This window comes from Mustela erminea, chromosome 2 (genome assembly GCF_009829155.1).
Source record: "Mustela erminea isolate mMusErm1 chromosome 2, mMusErm1.Pri, whole genome shotgun sequence".
Classification (NCBI taxonomy): Eukaryota; Metazoa; Chordata; class Mammalia; order Carnivora; family Mustelidae; genus Mustela; species Mustela erminea.
This window is the reverse complement of record NC_045615.1, coordinates 17,718,963-17,739,661: the sequence shown is the minus strand read 5'-3', so window position 1 is coordinate 17,739,661 and position 20,699 is coordinate 17,718,963. Positions and strand designations below refer to the sequence as shown.

At 38.3% G+C, this 20,699-nt stretch overlaps 1 protein-coding gene across 5 annotated transcripts in view; it reads right to left on the bottom strand.

Moving 5' to 3' along the window:
• The window catches only part of GAB1 (GRB2 associated binding protein 1), a 125,133-nt gene that overhangs the window by 26,718 nt on the left and 77,716 nt on the right, over positions 1–20,699 (bottom strand). For 3 of the 5 annotated variants that reach the window (XM_032332384.1, XM_032332386.1, XM_032332383.1), the window contains exons 2-7: positions 19,899–20,193; positions 9,136–9,361; positions 8,674–8,754; positions 4,589–5,190; positions 3,113–3,198; positions 2,622–2,925 (exon numbers count right to left, since the gene is read on the bottom strand). In XM_032332384.1, coding sequence (XP_032188275.1) covers positions 2,622–2,925; positions 3,113–3,198; positions 4,589–5,190; positions 8,674–8,754; positions 9,136–9,361; positions 19,899–19,956 — 1,357 coding nt within the window. In that variant the 5' untranslated portion in view covers positions 19,957–20,193. The remainder of the gene's footprint in view (positions 1–2,621; positions 2,926–3,112; positions 3,199–4,588; positions 5,191–8,673; positions 8,755–9,135; positions 9,362–19,898; positions 20,194–20,699) is intronic. The other 2 variants (XM_032332381.1, XM_032332382.1) reach the window with 1 other exon arrangement.

Below are 20,699 nucleotides of genomic sequence, written 5' to 3'. Positions count from 1 at the left end.
GTTCTACTGTAAGGTCACTTTAGGTTGGTTTAGAAACCTAGGGCAATTAATTGCTACTGTACTAGAATATAAAGTACTTTCACTATATATAGGGAGGTGTAATTACACATAAATGTAATATAAATGATACATAGTATACATGCCATATGATGATATATACATAAAATGTTATATATCATATGAGGTACATGAGCTCTATCAGACCTAGAGAACACTAAGCACATATCATTATGATCGTAAAACTTTTCTAACATATAAATAGGGACGTTTTCTGAGTATTCATTAAGTTTACCGTGTGTAATCACTAACTGTGAAATATATCGGGAATTTCTGAACTGTGTTCTGCGGAGCCCGAGGAAAGGAAGGGGCAGGCAGAGAAGCACAGCAGGTAGGACTCAGTGCCTTGCATGCTTACTCTAACAATATCACCTCCACATTTACGTAGGGCTTCCATATATAAAACTTACATTTGGGGTTAAAAAGCAGAGATCTGCTGGGGTACCTGGGTGGCTTAGTTGGTTAAGTGTCATGATCTAATGGGTCATGAGACCGGCCCTGGATGGGCTCCGCACTCAACAGGGGGTATTTGCTTGAAGTTTCTCTCCCTCTATCCCTCCCTCCACTTGTGTTCACATGCTTGTTTGCTGTTTAAAATAAAAAAAAAATAAATCTTAAAAAAAAAGTAGAGATTTGCTGCTCACACACACTAAGTAGTAAGTAAAGAACCAGTTTAGCATTAAAAATGAATATTTCAGTATTGTGGAGAGTTCATAAGACTTGGACCTTAATCCTTCAGCAACCTGTGAACTCAGTTATAAATCTATACATGTCTAAACATACTTCTGCATTTTGTATGCAAGGAAAATGACTAATAATGCCTAAATAGATTTAAAGACAGATGTGGACAAAGAGAAGCAAAAGGAAAAGTTGTCAAATAAAAAGCCTGTGATGCTCATTTCTAAGATAACCACCCCTGATTACAGCCCCGCTGTTTGGGCTGTCTGGGTGGCTGTGGGTGTTACGCGTGGCTATCTTTCTAGCCGTCAGGCCAAAAGTGGGCGGCTGACCAGCGCAGCCAATCTGTGGGCTGGCCTACAATCTGTCATATGGCCTCATGTGAAAAGACAAATAAGAGCAATCCAATTTGCTGTGAGCAATCTACAGTGAGTGAACAATGATGGAGGCAGCAGGTGCAGAAGGGGCACACATGCAAAAAGGAGCCAGGAGGCAGAAGTGAGGCCACAATGGGGAGCTGTCAGACACAGCTCCTGGAAGGCAGAAACCAAGTAGAGGATACAGGGCAGGAAACAGAAAAGAAAGACAGAATGTGAGACAGAACAAAGCAGATGTAAAGGCTTCCCACAGGACAGAAAGGCAGACAACAGGACAAAGTGACGGTCCCTTGAAAGTGCTTCTGTTCTCCGTAAATTTTCTCATTTTAGCATAGAACCAGACTTACTTACTTAAAGGCAAAACAAAACAAAACTCATTTTCTTCAGATACTCGGAATGAGTCTCAGACTCTGTTCCCTACAATTGGAACTTAATTAGAAATATACTAATGATCTAAAAACCCAGGTTAATGAGAAATTTACACAGATATTACATATCCTTAAAAAGCTATGTACAGCACAGGAGACTTCAAATGTGCTGAATTCCCCAGAAACGGCGCCAACTCATCACACAGCCAATATACTAACTTATTTGGTTGTCAAGATTAAATCACACTAACAGCATGCTGCAACACAGCTAGTTGTCTGGGTTTTAACCACTCAAACCCAAAATATAAAAACCCGACTCCGTACTACCAGTTTGGAGTCTCTTTTATACTGAATTCTTAACAAACCATGCTACCCTAGAATTTAATGTTACTTATGAAGGCCAGTATGAAGGAACAGACTAGAAGCATTTATACCCCAGCAAAAGCAGAATCATTTTTAAGAAGCTGTTATACAGACAGACTGAAAAGATTGTACACACAGCCTCATTGTTCTTTAAGAATTACGTCAAATGCACTAATAATCTCTGTCTGATTTGATATTATATATTCTGGAGAAGAGGTTACAAAACAGCAGCCAAAGACCATATCCAGCCTCTACAAGTTGTTTGGTTTGGTCTGAGGTGTTTTTTGGTTATTTTTAAATTAAACTAGCAGATCACACTCAAAAATCAAAAGATAATACATGTAAGAGATGAAATTTTTGGCTTCTCCTGATACATCAGATGATTTGCCCATATGGGCCCATATTATTTTCCCAAGTCAACAAAGGATTACAGCCAAGGAGCAGTTAGTTACTCCATTTAGAATGGGCAAGTGGATTCCAGTTTCTCCTCATTTTCTCCTGTTGCTTGCCAAACCTTGGGAGTATTTTAGTTTGTAACCTCTGCTCTAGAGACAGGAGACAGAAACCTCACCTGGGCATCAACATATAATAATTCTTAATCTACAAATAGCAATACCACACTTAAGTTGATAACTAAAGTAATATGAATTACTTCGGAACTTCTAGTCCCAAATCCATTTGGGATTTTATGACAGTTAAGTGCAGATCTAAGCTGGCAGATCTAAACAGGCATACCCCTCACCCCCCCAACCCATTTGCTATGTCATGCCCTCCTTACCTTTTCTGTCAGGCTTGAGGTTCCTATCCACGGGGGGTGGTTCACAGTCTGCAACAGGAACTGGCCTTCGGGGAGGGGTCTTTGGGCTGGACCGGAAGCCCATATGAGCAGGAGGAGGAACTTGCATTCCAAATGAAGAAAAATCAAATGTTCCCGGAGTCATTGGCACATAATTTGCTTCCTGAATTGGTTCCGTAAAACTGCTGGAATGTTGTCGTGGAGGAGAATTGGGATTCATTGGGACGTAATTTTCATCTAGTTCTTCACTTGATACGCTTCCCACTGTCAATATATTTTTGATTTTCTAAAACACACATACATTTCTTTTAATAAACAGAAACTATTATCAAAAAGGAAAACACAGTTATAAGTCACACATATTCATATCGATCTGAGAGCACATGAAGTGATCTCATTTAATTTTAGAGCACTGAATGTGAAGATCCTGACAGCGAAATACACTTGATGATGCCAAGATCAGTTATACTTACAAAGTGGTTATGGAAGCCTTCAAGTGAACTAGATCTGTCACTTGGAAATGTTCGTGGAATATCATAGCAGTCTTGAGAACTAGCATCTAAAATAGAAAACAAATGATCAACATTTCTTCCCATCTTTGCCAGTTCTCAGAATGGTCTGTTCTCTTTCTTTACACACGTGTGCAGGTCTGCACGCATACACAGTGATTTTTAAAAAGATGCTCACAGAATAATATCCCGAATGGGTACCTTAAATCACTAGGAAATGCAGACACTCACTAATATGCTAACCAATACCAACATTTGATTACAACAATGAGTGAATGTCTAAGCCCAGGATGCTGGGTTGTTCAAAGACAGAAAAGGGCCACCTGGGTGGCTCAGTCATAAGTGTCTACCTTCAGCTCCGGCCGTGATCCCAGGGTCCTGGGATCAAGCCTGCATCAGGTTCCATGCTCTGCGGGAAACCTGCTTCTCCCTCTCCTACTCTCCCTGCCTGTGTTCCCTCTCTCGCTGTGTGTCTCTCTGTCAAATAAATAAATAAAATCTTTAAAAAAAAAAAAAAAAGACAGAGCAAAGAAATACTTCTTTTTTCTCATCTTCTATACCACCTTGGGCCTAACTTCTATCTCACTCAATTGGTACTGAATGGCTAAGTGAAGTCTCCCTATTAGTACTCTTTGTGATGCATTAAATCTTTATTTTCTTTAGGACAGGTGGGTAACTCTACTAACAAAATACAAAAACATTAGCATATAGTTTTTAGGGTATGTACATCTTAAACACTGGCCTTCTATTTCCAGGACTTTAAGAACCTCAGAGTGTACGCCAGACTGAATTTTTCTCCTCTCAAGGTCTGTAACTTTTGGCAGACCCTAGGAGATGGTATAGGACTAAGTGAAGTGGCTAGGGTAAGGGGAGAGAAGACTGCAAGCTTTAGAAATAAATAAAACCAAACAAAAGCAGAATGGCATGACTGGAAAGGAGTCTACTTGTTAGACACAACGTATAAATTGCTAACTGAGGAAGGAAGGAAACGGAGCCCAGCAGATGTGACACAGAAGCAGCCATAATGGCACACAAATACAGGAAAGGGATGACTCGGAGGGCTTTGTGGCTGCTCCATTTCCTGCTCCTCTGCCCCAGTAGAGAGTCAACCCACCCAGGATACATGGAAAGCAGGAAAGAGGGGTACACACTTCCTGAGGCAGGAAGGTATTTCTAAGGCCATACTTCTTCAGGGGTGAAAAACTCCAAATCTTTCTCCCTTCCAGCAGAACAAGCACACAGGCACACGCTACATGCACCAACACCCTTCCAACAAGCTACAGAGACTCTGATATCTTCACTACATGAGTGGGTAACTTCAGAGCTGAAAAAAAAAAAGGACTATCATTTAAATCATACTATGCTACAAAGAACAAATATTCAGATAAACAGATTTTCTATCATTAACCTCTAACACAGTAGAAGCCAGTTAGAGCTGACCTTTTCGCAATTTGTTCAAATCCACAGTGGAAATGGTATTACTACGTGATGGTGGCATCCCTGCCGTAGGGATACAGTAACTATTGTCAGTATCTGAGGCTGTGCGTGTGATACTGCACGTTTCCACAGGAGATCGGTCATGAGCTGGATGTGGTTTCGGTGGCCGAGGTGGAGGAATATCTGGAATAGTGTCTAGCTTTGACGTCTGTCCCAAAGTTCCGTCTGGAAATGTTCGTGGAATCTGATAAGTATTACCAGGTGTTGGAGGAATGTCGTAACTAATAGATACATGCCTCATTTGAGTCTCTACACTTGATGTCCCAGATGGGGTATTAAAAACATAGAGTTCTCCATCTGCCTCGGTACTCGATGGAGACACCTTTGGTAAAACATCGTGGGAGTAACTCCTGGGCAGGTTATAAAGGCTGGAGTCTACAGAAACAGATGCAGCACGAGGCAGCGGAGAGTCATACATCATTTGCTGCTGAAAAAAGCCATTCACTCCATGTTTGTTCTGGGAGGAAGCAGGATTTTTATGAGAAGGGACGTTATCATTGCAGTCTGTTTCAGAAGAGATGGATTTTGCAGAATCAGCGTGTGTTCTAAATAAAAATTGTTAATGATAGAAAACAAAACATGGTGAATACATACGGTTACACTGTAATAAATATATTAATAGCTTAACAATCAAAATACACGTTTTTCATTCGATTTTTTGGGCGACCCATACGATTGAAAGCATGAATATTTCTTCTTTTTTATGATTATACACCAGACAACAAAACCACCACCACAAGAACACCAAAAGCATTCTCCCTAATTCCTATCCTGTACCGGCCCACACCCCCAACTCCACCTATTAAATCCACATATAAACCATGATCCCTGAGGCACTGGAATTAGAAAAATACAAAACTCTGAGAAAGGTAAATGATTAAGGCACAGACACAAGGAAAAGCATTTCCTCAGAAGAGCATGCAGAACCCTCGTGCCAACACAGTTTATCAAGTTGGTCCATTGCTCATCATTCAGCCTACCTCTGGCAACTGTTGTTCTAGAAGACTAACTGTCTAATGATTACCTGGTATGGCAGAAATCCAATGTGACCTCCAAGGAGGTGGCTACTTGAAAGATTCTGTGTATCTTTTTTTCTACTAATTTTCTTAGCCAATACTATAAGGATATTCAAAATACAAGCCACAAAGCTGGCCAATTCCAAAAAGTAATTAACTTTGAAAACTCTTATTTGAGTATCTTTAATGTTTTGGGTAAATTTCTAGTCTCTGCCTTTTGCAGTATCACAAAATTTGGGTAGAAGCCAAAGTAAAGCTGACGATACCAGCACGCTGCATGCACTTCCTTAATGGTTAACAAGGTACCTTAACTACTGTGAGTGTTGTCCAAAGTCCTGTAGGAACTTGAACTCAAATCTTCTGAAAAATAACTTATGATAGACTTTTTAAGGTCTGATCTTCCTTGATTTCTTAGTAACACCTGGCACTGTGTATCATATTTATTCATTCAAACTCTCCGCCTCTGGTGTCATACTGCAACACCCTCATTTCCCTTCTTCACTGATCATTCCCTTCTTTCGCTGACTGGCTCCTTCTTCCTGGGTCTCTACCTGGGAAGAGCCAACAGAATTCAGTCTTCTTATGCTTTACCACAATCACCATTTAAAGATCCTCTGTTCTTGTAACTTCACCTTCCGTTCAAATGCCAACAACTCCCATCTTCTCACCTCGAGTCCCATATTTTCAAAGCATTAAAATATTATTCTGCTGGGTTATCCCAGTGCTACCTTGCTTTTGTGTACCAAACCAAACTCAACTTACTTCTCAAACTGGTTGTCCTTTCTGACTTGCCATTAAAAGAAATGTCTTCATCCAGAATCTTGAGGCTCAAAACACTATCAGCTTTGATTCATTCTCTTTGATCTCCACCACCAATGAGGCACAAAGTCCTTCTTCTAACCAAGTTAACTATACCCCTGCTCTATTCCCACTGTCACCACCTCACATTCAGATCCAGGTCTTTGCTAAGATTCACACCACTAAACCCTCCTAAGAATCCTAGTGGACTTCTTTCCTCCAGTTTCTCCTTCTTCCAGTGAATCCAAGGGACCATACTACTATATTGCTATAAGGTCATGGTTTTCATATCACTCATCGACTTGGAGAAAATCCTGTTAAGGGTCCCAACAGGCTGTGGGAACTATAAGAAGCCCACAAGCACCTCCACCTGGTTCCAAGACTACCACGGCTGACTCCATCTGGCTTGCCAATCTTCTGTCCTACTCTCCTCCAATGGAACCCTCTACTCCAGGCAAACTCCCCTCTTCATTCGTTTCCTCCCAGGCCTCACTTTTACCTTGTCTTTCCCTCAATAATTTTAGGCAGGTTGCAAATGACAGGGTCCTTTCCTTTCACCAACCAATGTAGCTCAAATCTTACTCTTCCTTTGAAGCGTTTCACCCTCCATCTTAAAAACACTTGCATGTCCCTTCTAAGAATTTCTAATGCAACTACACATATTCTAACATTTGCATTTCATTGAATTCAAACAAGTGAGTTAAGAAAAGTTAGAAGTACAAGGAGTAATAAGTTCCCTGCCCTTGAGTAGCTTATATTTTAGTGAAGAATAAATTAAAATATTAAGCTATTTCTAACTCTGGTAAAACACAGATAAGGAGGCACAACCAGGATGCTATGAAAACACAGACAGGCATTTAGTCCAGCCCGGAAGTTTGGGGGAATGTTTTCTAGAGGAATACATGCCTGAGCTGAGTCCTGCAGGGTGAGTAAGAGTTTGCAAGGCAATTCTCCTGAATTCATATACAAACACTTAACACTTCCATGTTCTGACTTCTTCAAAAGCTTCACTTAAAAATCTAAAGGGACTGTATCTGAGGGGGCTGTATCTTACATAATTAGTCTGTACCTTCACAGCACCCAGCAAAAGAGTGGGCACACAGTGGGTACTTCATAAATATTTCTCAATTATCTGTCATTTCTGCAAAATATAGATACAAAATATATCTGAGCAAGGACTCTGAGCATAATTTCTAGTGCAACAGGAAAGCTGTAAAATCAATGAGATCAATGAAAGATACCATATAAAAAGAAAATGTACTGAAAACTGCCACTTAGCTGCTGGCTTTTAAAAAGCTGATACTGAAAGGTAGTTGTGAATCTCCATAAAATAAAATCTTAGTTAGTAGCACAGGTAACAAAGTTGCGAATGTGTAATTTTAAATACTCACAGCAAACAAGCAAAATCAAGTTAGAATTTGGTATTATTAACTAGTGTTGATTTATAAAAAGATTTCTTTTTTTTGCTCTTACAGGTAAAATCCCATTACAACAAATAAGCAGAGACCCATCTTTGGAATATTTGTATCCCATTATCTCAGGGAATAATTCACCGCAACTAAACTGTGGTTCTTGATAAATTCTATATAAAAATTGAACAAGCACTTTGTATGATCTTAGCCCAGTAACAGTCACATTCTCCATGAAAACAACATCTCTTCTGATATAAAAAAATAATGCTTAATATCCAATCATTCTGTTTAAAAAAACTCTCACATCTGCTATGCAATTCATTCCCACTCTTATATATTGCAAATCAAGATGTAAATACCCTCAACATCACTAGTTGTCACACTGCTGCTAATGGCAGAAATGGGCTCCCTGATCTTCATTTTCTGGCTCCAATTCTCACCATTACCTCAGGCCTTCCAATTACTCAACGGCAAATGACAAGAATGACCAAATTAAAATATTGTATAGCTTAGCAGAAAAGAAGGGAGCAGGAATGAAGATGATTTGGAAAGGCTTTACGATACCTTTGGGCAAGCAGTGAAATCCACATACGTCTTTCTACTTAAAAATGGGTAACGTCAGAGTAAGCTCTGCTTCATTGCTAGGTATGACGATTGGTAAGTTTTAGTTTTTAGCGATGTATCTGATTTCATCAAATTTCACTAAAACCCAATTTGTATATCCCGTAGAATTTGCTATATTGGGATTTTACCTGAATAATTAATTTCTCACACAGATCCAAAGCAACCACAACACACTCACTGCAATGGAATCGTTTTGCTTTCAAAATCTTCTAGTAGTAGGTATTCCTCTCCTTCTTCAGAAACAAAAGATGACCCTTGGCTGGTTTACAATCACATAAGAAATGGAGCAAGATCACCATTTATAAATCAGTGAAATCTGTTAAGCAAGTAATACTGTGAGTCTGTAACAAAGACTATGAAACAGGAGACAGATTTCCAAAAGAGCCTTGAAGGTAAAAGTATTCTTTGCCAAGACAGCAGAGAACATGTTTCTTCCATAAATCTCCTGAGTATCAGAAATGTTAGAGGAATATACCCTGAATATAGTAAGCCTAAAATACAAACCTAAAGAGTTGGGTTTCTTTTAAGCCTTCGAATCAGAATTGAAGTTTAAAGGTAAGATTTCTAAGTGTACACACACACACACACACACACACACGCACACACGCACACCACGCACACACAGGCATCTGTGGTTTACCTGGTGGGTTCAGGCTTCTTGCTTTGACAGTTGATTAGCAAGAGGTAGTCTTGAGGATCCTCCTGGATGCCGAGGGTTTCTAGGTGTGGTGGTAGGTTAATGAGCTGGTACGGAGGTGGTGCGACAGCAGAGGATGAATCCACCTGGGTGGACGGTGGTGCTGTATTTACAGCTAAAGGTAAATCAGCCGGCGCTTGTAGGGAGCCACCAGGTGGCTTCACAGGATCTGCAATGCCAAAACGTAACTATCATCGTCTACCCCTTTTAAGAATTTTTTTCTTAAATAAACTACTGGAAGGTGTGGAGATAAACTTCAAACTCACAAAAGCATGATAAACCATGACAACGTCAGTTAAAACAAATACTACCTAAACAGCAACATTTATACAGGAAATAATTGGCTCTGGTCAAAGAGATCCGAAGAGTAGGGCTCTTTCTTCCAGAGTCTATAATAAAGCCACGGTTAACTTTGCCTTGAACAGTCTTTAGTTTTAAGGCTACTGGCAATGACCATGTTCTACCATCTTAGCACAGGAGACAGATTTTTTCCACGATAAAAAACAAATTCAGGGGGCCTGAGTGGCTCGGTCAGTTAAGCATCTGACTCTTGGTTTCAGCTCAGGTCATGATCTTGGGCTCCTGGGATGGAGCTCTGTGTCGGGCTCTGTGCTCAGCAAGGAGTCTTCTTGAGGATTCTCTCTCTCTCCCTTCTGCCCCTTCCCATCGTTCACTTGTTCCATCTCTATCTCTCAAATAAACCTTTAAAACAAAACAAAAAACCGAAGTGTTTCCTAAGCCAAACCAACTATCCAAGGAGGCCCATCTTATGTGGTATCGACAGGCACAAGGATCACCTCTTTGTCCCATCTTTATTTTGCTGTTCATTCTTTTCTTTCTGCTCCTCAGCAAACTAAGGAGAAATTCTAATTGTGGGAACATGTTCAGGGAAAGAGCTTTTCTTTAAGACATCTCCTCTTCCCTCAGCTCATAGCCTCAAGTACCATTTACTGGATTTCCGTAATATTTTCAAGCAGAAGGGGACAGAAAGTAAAGGAATAATTTTTTAAGCATTTAACAACGTTTTGAGAAGACAGATGAAACTAGCTAAATTGTTTAGAGTGAAGTAATTTGAAAACAAGTTGAAAACCTAGAGATAAAATCCCACTGTAATCACTGACACAATCAAGTAAGTTTTGAAAAGCCCAGAAGAAAAATTCTCTATTAGTCTGGTTAGGAATAGAAGGCTATACATCCAGAAAAAGATCAATGCTCAAATAGGAATAACCAAATTTGTTTACTGTCTATGTCAGAACAGAAAAGCCTGGGTTGAAACTGAGATTTTTTTTTACAACAAAACATTCCCTAAAAGACAATAAAAAGTAATAAAGGACTTAATATATTCTAGCAAATAAAATCAAGTGCAGGTCATCCGGCCTGTTAAATCACCAGGGAGGAGCTCCACATCAGCTCTAGCTTCCCCAGATACTACAGATTAAGTCCATAAGCTTTTGATAATGTCTTTATGTATTTAACTTTAATATCTGTATATACACCCCAGTGAAATTTATGTACTTTGTGTTTTATGACTCTTCTTCCTGGCACAGAAGCTCATAATTGTAAAGCTTGAATAATAATACATAAATATGGTTAAATATGTTTATCTTTATTTGTGGTTCCCCCAAACAAACAAAAGGGCTCAGAACTGCTATGCATTAGTTTGCCCTACATGCTGTCGATGCTCAACACGGTTTCATTCACCCAGTGCACTCACCGAGCACCTTCTCTATGTCCTGTTGGAAGAGACCAGAGGCACTCCTAAATATTCAAGACCCATTCAACAGAATGTGCAGTGTGGAATTTGCTCCTTAAGAACTATGTGAGCCCGGGGCGCCTGGGTGGCTCAGTGGGTTAAAGCCTCTGCCTTCGGCTCAGGTCATGATCCCAGGGTCCTGGGATCAGGCCCCGCATCGGGCTCTCTGCTCAGCAGGGAGCCTGTTTCCTCCTCTCTCTCTCTCTGCCTGCCTCTCTGCCTACTTGTGATCTCTATCTGTCAAATAAAAATAAATTAAAAGAAAAAAAAAAAAAGAACTATGTGAGCCCATACGAGACGTTAATTAAGTCTAAAGACTTTTTTCTTTTGGAGAGTCTGGCCTGAGTAAGTAGAAGTTGAGCTAATTTCTAATGTTTTTACCTCTGCCCTGCTGCAGGCAACGTCAAGTCTGCACAAAAGCTCATCTAATAAAATCTAACACTTTATGCCAGGAGTTTATTAGTTAATTCTTCCTTATTTAGGATAGGTGAGAAAAGAATAATATTTTGGGGGGGACATTTATATGACATAATGCCATAAGTTCAGTGGGAACTCATAAATATTTCACTGTGTCTAACAGATGATTATAAATAGTGCATATAACACACTCTATGAAATAATGATTTACTGTCTGACTCAATTACAAATCTAAAAAATTTATTTAAGGGGATTTTTAAAGGCTATAGATTAACCAGTGAGTTAGTAAATCCTTGTAGATTATTTATCTTTTAAGGAAGAGCTTTCAAAAAAATATATACAATACTGAAGAGAAAAAAAAAAAAAAGAGCAGAGTTGTCAGACTGTAGGATACAGGCTATATCCTGTAGGATGCTAGAGCCTGTAGGATACACTTACTGTATCCTACAGGCTGTATTCACAAATAGATTTTACATATGTCTCCTTTTTGTACCATACAGGTATGGTAAAATTATATAACCCCATTCAATTTTTAGTTCTGACCAAAACAAAATGAAATTCAACACTGGAAATACATCACTACATAAAACAGTATGAGATTTTTAATCTTCCAGTATAACTCCTAAAGTAAGTTTTCCAGGTGGCTGTTTCTATAGATATACTTTTCCTTTAAATTTTGTTTTTAAATTTGATAGTTGTACACTAAGTGAACTGAGTGATTCATCTTAGGTAGGAAAAGAATCACCCAGCCAGGAAATCACATTTGTCTGACCTTGTTTTATTAACACAACGGTACCACCTGATTTTTAACCTTCCATTTCTCCCACCTATGAATGACAAAAGATTTTTTAATCCTCTCTATAGATGCAAGATCTTTTCAATTTCTGGAAAAAAGAAAAAAACACTAGGAGTCAAAGGTTCCTTTTTTTTTTTTTTTTTGGCCTTTGTTAGTGATTTCTTGAAATTAATATAGATATGGTATACAATATGCATTATTTTAAAAAATTCTTTTGTTTGTCCCTATTTCTGCTATTTGGAGCTCATTCCTCAAAAACACAGATGAATTCAGTTGCATTTAACACGGAGAGAGTGCTTTATCAATGAATATATTTTACAGTTTATTTTTCTATTTTGTGACTCAGACCTATTTCCACTTTCATGCTATTACAGTGAAGGCAGTGGGGCAGAGCTTCATATATTTCTTTTAAATTTTAGTTAACATATAGTATAATATTGGTTTCTAGAGTACAATTCAGTGATTCATCATTTACATACAACAATAAATGCCCTCTTTAAAAACCTACCACTCATTTAGCCCACCCCCAACCAACCTTCCTCCATTACCCCTCAGTTTGTTCTCTACCATTAAGAGTCTCTTATGGTCTGTTTCCCTCTCTCCCTCCCCCCACCTTCCATATGTTCATCTGTTTTCTTCAAGTGAGATCATATGGTATTTGTCTTTCTCTGCGTGACTTGTTTCATTTACTGTAATACACTCTAAGAGCTGCATCCAAAAATATAATATCTTGATCACAATATGGGAAAGCTTACATCTAATTCTAGAGAGAACTTCCATTATGTTTACCAGCACACTCCCAAAAGAAAAGACCTACACAAAGCCATGAAAAGCAAGCCCAATCATTCCAAATAACATGGCATACAAAGGGCTTTAAAAGAGAAGGGAACCCTGCTCTACCACTTTGCCTCAGATAATGCCCTGCCTTCAAAGTCTTCATCTGTGGGGTTATTTTCTCATATTAATATTACTCCTATTACTCAGCTCTGCATATTTTTATGCAAGCATTGCAGTGTGTCTAAATATTCCTTAATAAAAAATTTCTGGTGAAGATTAACCAACTGGTCTAAAAAAAGAAACTTCTATTCCACTATATAAAGATGTGATTTGCCTCATTCTACTTGACAAGTAGTGGAATAGCCACGTTTGCTGCTTTCTGCCTCACCTAGGTTTCTAACTTACTGCTCTAAGTAATGCTGGTATCCAGTTTCTGAGAACCAAATATCAGTTTAGGATTTGCTTATGTGTGTAAAATTATTCCCTGTCTCTTAATTCAAAAGGCATGAAGAGTATAATCTGCATCCGTTAAACGCCTAATAAGCTGCTAGAGCAAATTCTTAATTGAATTTTACTAAGAAAGCTAGTAAGTACTGGTAAAGTAAGTCTTAACCAGCTTTCAGTGAAGAGAAGAAGCACATTATCATGTGAGGAGAACCACAAATAATAAGTTGGTCCTCATGATCCCTGGCTTAATGCACAGTTTTATCCTATTCGGAACCATAATGCTGTGGTGTTAGTGTTCCTCACAGGAGTTGGGGTGTCTACCTAATGCCTCTAAAAATTCAAAATAATACATCTGCACACACATACACATACATATACAAACACACCAAAAGGCATAAGCCCGGGGAAGCAACCTGATTCTTTCTCATTGGTAAGGAGACCATTTCAAGGTCAATGTGACAGGTTCTCTGATTTTATGACTATTGCCATACTGTATCTAGCATGTGGTGATAAAACTGAGGTGGTGCTCATGTCCTTGTCAGGAGACCAGATGAGATCCTTCTGTCTCAAGATGGGCTACATTTGCTGATGGGATATTTTTTGGTTTCTACTACAAAAATTTTACCTTTATGTTCACAATTAAAGATAAAGAGGTCAGGGTTACTCTGTTTCTATTAATTACTAGTTTACCTGGTCTGTTGTAGAATTTCTTTTTTTGTCAAGAGAAGCATTTTGACTGGCTATATGTCTAATTATTTTAATTGGATCTATTCTAGCAATACAGATACTTAGCAAATAAGAGTCTATGCATGAAGAGTATGCACTATCATCGATGCTCAAGTAACCATCTTCTCATTTCTGAGTACACCATTTCTCATAGAAGAACATTTTGTAAAGGTAAAGAACAAATGGATACAAACAAGAAAGAGCAGTAGTTGCAATTTTCAGTGAAGCAACCTGCAATTTCTTCAACTTATTTAATTAAAAACTGAAGATCTTTAATCATAGTCCAATCTATTTAAAGTATTTCAACAGAAATTTTTTTTACTTGTCATGATTATCTCCTTAACAAATATCCTCAGGAGACTTTAAAAATAAACCTTTAGGAAGTACTGAAAATGCCTTAATTCTTATCCAGAAGTATCATGGCATCAGAATCACTTTTTTAGAGTTCTAGGTACCTGAGCCACTTCTTAGGAGAATGAATGAAACAGTATCTCAATAGCTTGAAAATGTGTAAGAAAACAAAAACCGAGTAAACACTCTGGTTGAACTGGTCCTCAGGAGAATACAAATTAAAACCAGAATGAGATACTACTACACATTCACTAGAACGGCTAAAAAGCAATGATTGATGATACCAAATGTAGGTGAGAAGATAGTGTAACTGGAAGTCTCCCACACCGCTGAGAGGAAAGCAACAAGTACATGACCTAAGACGGAGCGATTCCACCCATGGGTACACACCCACAAGAACCAAGGGTTCATGCCCCTCAGAAGGTACACACACACACACACACACACACACACACACACACACGGCACAACTCACAGTAGCTTTATATTAAAACATAGAAACAACCCAAATGTCCATCAACATTCAGACAGGTCCGTAATTTGTGATTCGTTCATACAACGGAATGCTACCGAAGAGGATGAAGGACTCCCACCTCCATGCTACGTGGATGAATCTCACGGACTTCTACTGGAAAAAAGCCAGATTCAATGGTTTTATTTATATGAAGTTAATGAATAGGCAGAACTAATCTATGGTTATAAAAGCAAAATCATAGTTATATTTGGACTTTTCCCCTTTGTTTTTACTGGGAAAAAGAATGAAAAAGCTTTCCAGGTGGCTGGAAATGTTCCACCTCCGGATCTGAGCAGCAGTTTTCTATTTCTATATGTAGACACAGATAGATATATAAAACTATGAACTGTATACTTAAGATCTGTACCTTCCACAGTAGTAAGTTACACATGAGTAAACAAGTAAATAAAAAGGAACATAAAAGTTCTCTAAGAAGCACTGCTTTATAGGAAAGGGAGCATATGTATATTGTTATGCTAGTTTTCTAAAGGGAAGAACACCAAATGGAGAATATCACTATTTTTTAAAGCTACTATTAGATCTGGGCATTTTGAAAAAGCAATTCAACTGACTGATAAAAGGCAACTTTCTGATCTTGCACCCTGAAATTAGACCAGGAGCCTTTGCGCCAAGCCTGTAAGCTGTTTAGAGCCGTTAGGCTGTGTTTCCTGGTACTTGTGGAGCAGATTTAACAGCTTCCACCTTGGTGTAGAAACAAAAATAAATCTGCACATTTCCAAGAAAAACAAAAGAAATTCATCTCTACCCTCAAATCGCTAAATAAAAGCATTCATAGGAACTGCACATAGTTCAATGAGCTAGAATTTAAAAACAGATTCAGCTTGCCAGCATTCTGAGTATTCAATAATAGCAGTGGTCACCTGGGGCAGCGGAAATAACATGGTAACGATATTTTGAGAGGTTCCTGGAATCAAAACACGGGTCAGATTTTTCCCCTTTCCCTTTGTTTTCAGCAAAAACTAGTTATTCTCACAGGGACCATGGATAGTTATTTTCTCAGACTATAATATCCAAGCATAGGATATTTCTTCCCACATCTAGCCTAACACGATTGGAGTGAAAAATGGTTTGGTGTCATTAGTTTTAAGCCAAGAGTAAGAGCATACTCAGCTCTGAAATGGGAAGAGCACAGGACTCCAGGGACAGATCTAAGTAAAAACAAAAACACCTTTTATTTAGTGATTGGTGGTGAGATCTATTTGGAAGCAAGAAAATATAAAGCAGTGGTAAAGTAAATGGAAGAACACAGACATTTTGATATTTATCCTGTCACAGTAAATTGTACGAACGTGATCACAAAGGATAATAGCAGTTTTCTGCAGTTTAGGATTTGATACAAATCTTTAAATGCGTGGATTTTTTTTTTTTAAAAAAAGGCATCCAGCAAAGTCAGCTACTACAAATGAATACAGAAATAGAGTGGTTAGCTTTAAAGCCTTTTTGCAGTTTTGCTACTAGGCATGAAAAATCAAAATTATAGAGTAAGATATTTTTGTGGCTCCTTGATACTATACAATGAAGGACTGTTCATCTTTCACTGATTTATGGCTTACTGATTTATTTACAACTTTATGATTTATGAGGAGCTCAAGTCTTCAACAACAGAGTAAGACATTTCTAACTGTGGCTATCTGGGAGAAGGCCAGGATGAACTTGTAAAAAATCTATATTGCAGAATTTAAAAAACAAATGCAGCTGCATTTAGATATAACTCATAAATTACATTTAGAAAGCACTAGCAAATTGAAGTCCTTAGTGGTTTTTTTTAATGAAGAGATAAAAAATGAGTTATGATTAGCACAGCTGTTCTTGGTAACCAACTCATTATGTATATCAAATGTGACTAATAATACTATTAATTTTCTTACAACCTTCCCCTTTATTGATATTGTGAAGATAAAATATTCACAAATTGAGAGTTTCATTCAAGGCAATTGTACTTTATCTGTTTTAAAAGGATTTGGGAGTTTGCCCCCCTCCCTGTATCAGTTAAGTTTATTAAGTGAAAAACAGACCTTGTGACTGATTCTGACTACTAATATCAATGAAAATTTTCCACTAAGTACAAAATAAAGTGCTTAGTATGTTATCAGCTACAGTCACAGAACCATTTAAAACTACCTAGGCTTTTCATGATCTTCTTAAGACAAAATTAGCTATTTGTGCTTATTTATTTCCTCTTTACCAGGGCACTTATCTACCAATATTACAATTCCTAGAGAATCAGCCTGTCTCTATTAGACAGACTGTAAGCTCTATGAGGGCAAGAACTGTATTAACACAGTCCTATAGTATCATACTTTTATATATATAATCATACTTACATAGTAAAGTATGATTACACACTACACACACACACACAATGTATCTTGCACTCGTCAACTGTAATGAATTATTCTGATATGAATCCTTCCCCACTAGATACTCACTCAGTTCTAAGTTTGTAATGTTTGCCATCTGCCTCCCTAACTAGTCACCTAATAATGTGTAGGTTAAACGAATGACCAAAGCCTAGTAGAGTGCTGGCAAAGGCAACAATTTGGTAAATTAATGAATCAATTTTCTAAAGCAGACAAAACTTTCCTTTTTCCCAGAGATTACTGGATGTTCATCAAACTCTCAGATGATAAGAATCATTCTAAGGTGGACAAATGGATCAGACTTCATGCCTTCAAACTCACAGAGTTAATCTCAGATACTTGTGCGTTCGAAATTCTTATTTGGGGAGGGGGGGTCTCAAATCCACCCACCCCTAAATGGGCTTCCAAAAATTAGACTTCTTTCTTTTTTTTTTTTTAAAGATTTTATTTATTTATTTGACAGACAGAGATCACAAGTAAGCAGAGAGGCAGAGAGAGAGGAAGGGAAGCAGGTTCCCTGCTGAGCAGAGAGCCTGATGCGGGGCTCAATCCCAGGACCCTGGGACCATGACAGAGCCAAAGGCAGAGGCTTTAACTCACTGAGTCACCCAGGCGTCCAGACCTATTTCTTGACTGAAGAATGTATCTCCTCTAGGAGGGTCTCTCATTTCCTTTGCTAATTATATTTAGGGGAATTATACAGAAAACAAAGAGAGACGGAAGAACACTTACTAAAGTCTTTTAGATCAACTGAATCCATACAGGCAACTGATAAGGACAGAAGTCTACTTTTATGTCACTAAAAAAAAATCTAAACTGAAAAGGTAGCAGGCAAAAGAACATCATCAACTCAAAGAGTATACAATGACTTAAATTATTTTAACTGAAAATCCATCATATCATGAAACTGATGTAGCATCTTAATCCAAAAATTACCATTACTGAGTGGTCATTAAGTAACCACTAGAGAGCTATCTCATTTGTGACTTCAACTTTAAAATCCTCCACTGTACTCAAACATAGACTATATATTCAAGAAGAAAGGAAAGGAGTTTAACTAGAGTTAGAAATAATATCCCCATGCCCACTTAAAATGTGAACATACTTAGTACTTCACAAAAACCACTGAAGCCTTAATTCCACACATGAAACAATTTCTTGAGGCTTTTAATCACGAGAGCTCAGTTGAAAAGCTCTAGCTCATTAGCCACCTCCTGTCTACACTGGATGCCTCCTTTCCTGTCTCAGTGCTGCCCCCTCAGGCTTCTGGATTCCCTCACCGAGGGGTTTCCCCACCCCGCCGGGCCAATCCCAGTCCTGGAAGGCTCCTTCTTGCAGGCTGCCCACTGGCCAGAAAGGAAGCAGCAGGCTGACCTGAGCTAATTAGAGATGATTGCTCTTGCACTTCATCCAAAACTTGATGTGGATTGTTGATGCAATTTTTCCAGCCCTCACCAAGCCTCCAGCTCTCCTAAATATAGATCTATGGAAATGTACACTGTAATGTGAATATAACCATGAAGATGGTAAGGTCAAAGACCTCAGGCCACCTTTCTTTCTGATTTTTGGCTTTACGAACCTAAATGTGTGTCGGAGTCCCCTAGATAGGTGTTCGTTATAAAAGGAAGAGAAGCAGAGAAGTGGACAGGGAAGAAGTGGTCAGGACAGCTACATAAAAGCACCTGAAGAGGAATTCCACCTGTAAGATTTTTCAGGAGACCTCTACCCACTCAGCTCTTCCCAGGACAGGCACTCCAAGTCTCAGCTCCTCAAGGAACTTTCCCCCTGCCTTTATCATTCACAGCCCCCTGCTCCAGTCCTGTAGAATGCTGTTCCACCTCTGGGTCCTTGCTCTCCCTTGCCCCTAAGTCTAGGGGGTTCTGTAGTTCTTTCTTCACTACCGTAGAGATACTACTTCCTTCAAAAACCTACAGTTTACCTGAGAAGCTTTCCTCCACTTCATCTTATCCAAACCTGGAGCTCCTTCTCCCTCCATGCTCTAAAAAGAGATACCTAAAAAGGCGATATCCTAAAAAGGACACCTCTGTGTTAAGCAAACTCATTTGTTACTTGTCCATCATGTTTTGTGACTGATTGTCACTTGTTTTTCATATGCACTGATAATCATCTTGACTCTTTCCTAATTTCATAATCCAACATAGTTTTTAAGATAACAACTAAAGTATAGAGTCACATGAAAATGATGTTTTTAACAGGTGAAAAATAGTCAAATGTCAGCAGTGCTATAAGGTTCAACCTGATATATACAGAATCAAGGAATGCTCTTAAGTAAGTATGTTACCTTTTTCAAGACACTTATTTAGACACTGCCCCACAATGGTTAAGTCTCCTTAAATCCTAGAAAAAATTTCTCCCCAAACTGATTAAAGACTTTAGTACTTTTTTTTCCCCACATGTTGTTAGCTATTATAAAAAAACAAGCAATATTTTTTGTGTAATTGAAATAATAAAGAATTTCGTAACAGTTCTAAAAATGCAGTAATAAAGGAGAACTCAGGTTGAATAATAAAGTCTTGAGCTTACCTTCTTCTGTAGGATTAAACCCACAGATGTCACAAATACAACGAACCCACTTATTCATCTCTTCCTCACTGTCTGCTACCAAGTAGAATATTCGGTCAATGGTGTTGATATCAAAAATGTAGCTGTTTTCAAACTCTTTTTTATTAAATGTCAACCCAGCATCAACTTGCTGACATAAGTTTAAATCAATAATACGGATAGGCTTCTTGGCATGATCATTTTTGTAATATTCCAAGACATCTGGATCTCCAGTTAAGCGACCACTGCGTAACACAAACCATCTCCTCTTCCATGCCTAGGAACAAAACAAAAATATCCATCTAGTATTAGTTTGACAGAAGTTTTTCAAGAGAGTGCACACTTATCAGACTAATTTTACAAAGGCGTTGTCTAGAGAAAGTCACATACATTTTCTTTGTTTTGACAGAATAATCCACCACTCCAGCAAAATTTACTGATGCCTCAATTAACTTAATAATGTGTCTATATATACATATTTTATGTACTATTAGACCTTTTAATAGAAGACTGAAAGACACTGATTGATATCAGAGGATATTACATTGATATGTAATATCAAGTCAACAAGAAAGACTTAGTTTTTACTAAATATAAAAAAGCAATGGTTTCAACAAATGGAACCAAAGTGGATATCCACATGTAACAGAATGAAGTTGGAATCTTTACATCATACAAAAATTAACTGAAAATCGATCAAAGACCTAAAGGTAGGAGCTAAGACTATAAAACTCTTAGAAGAAAACTGGAAAAAGCTTCACAGATATGACACTAAGAGTGCAG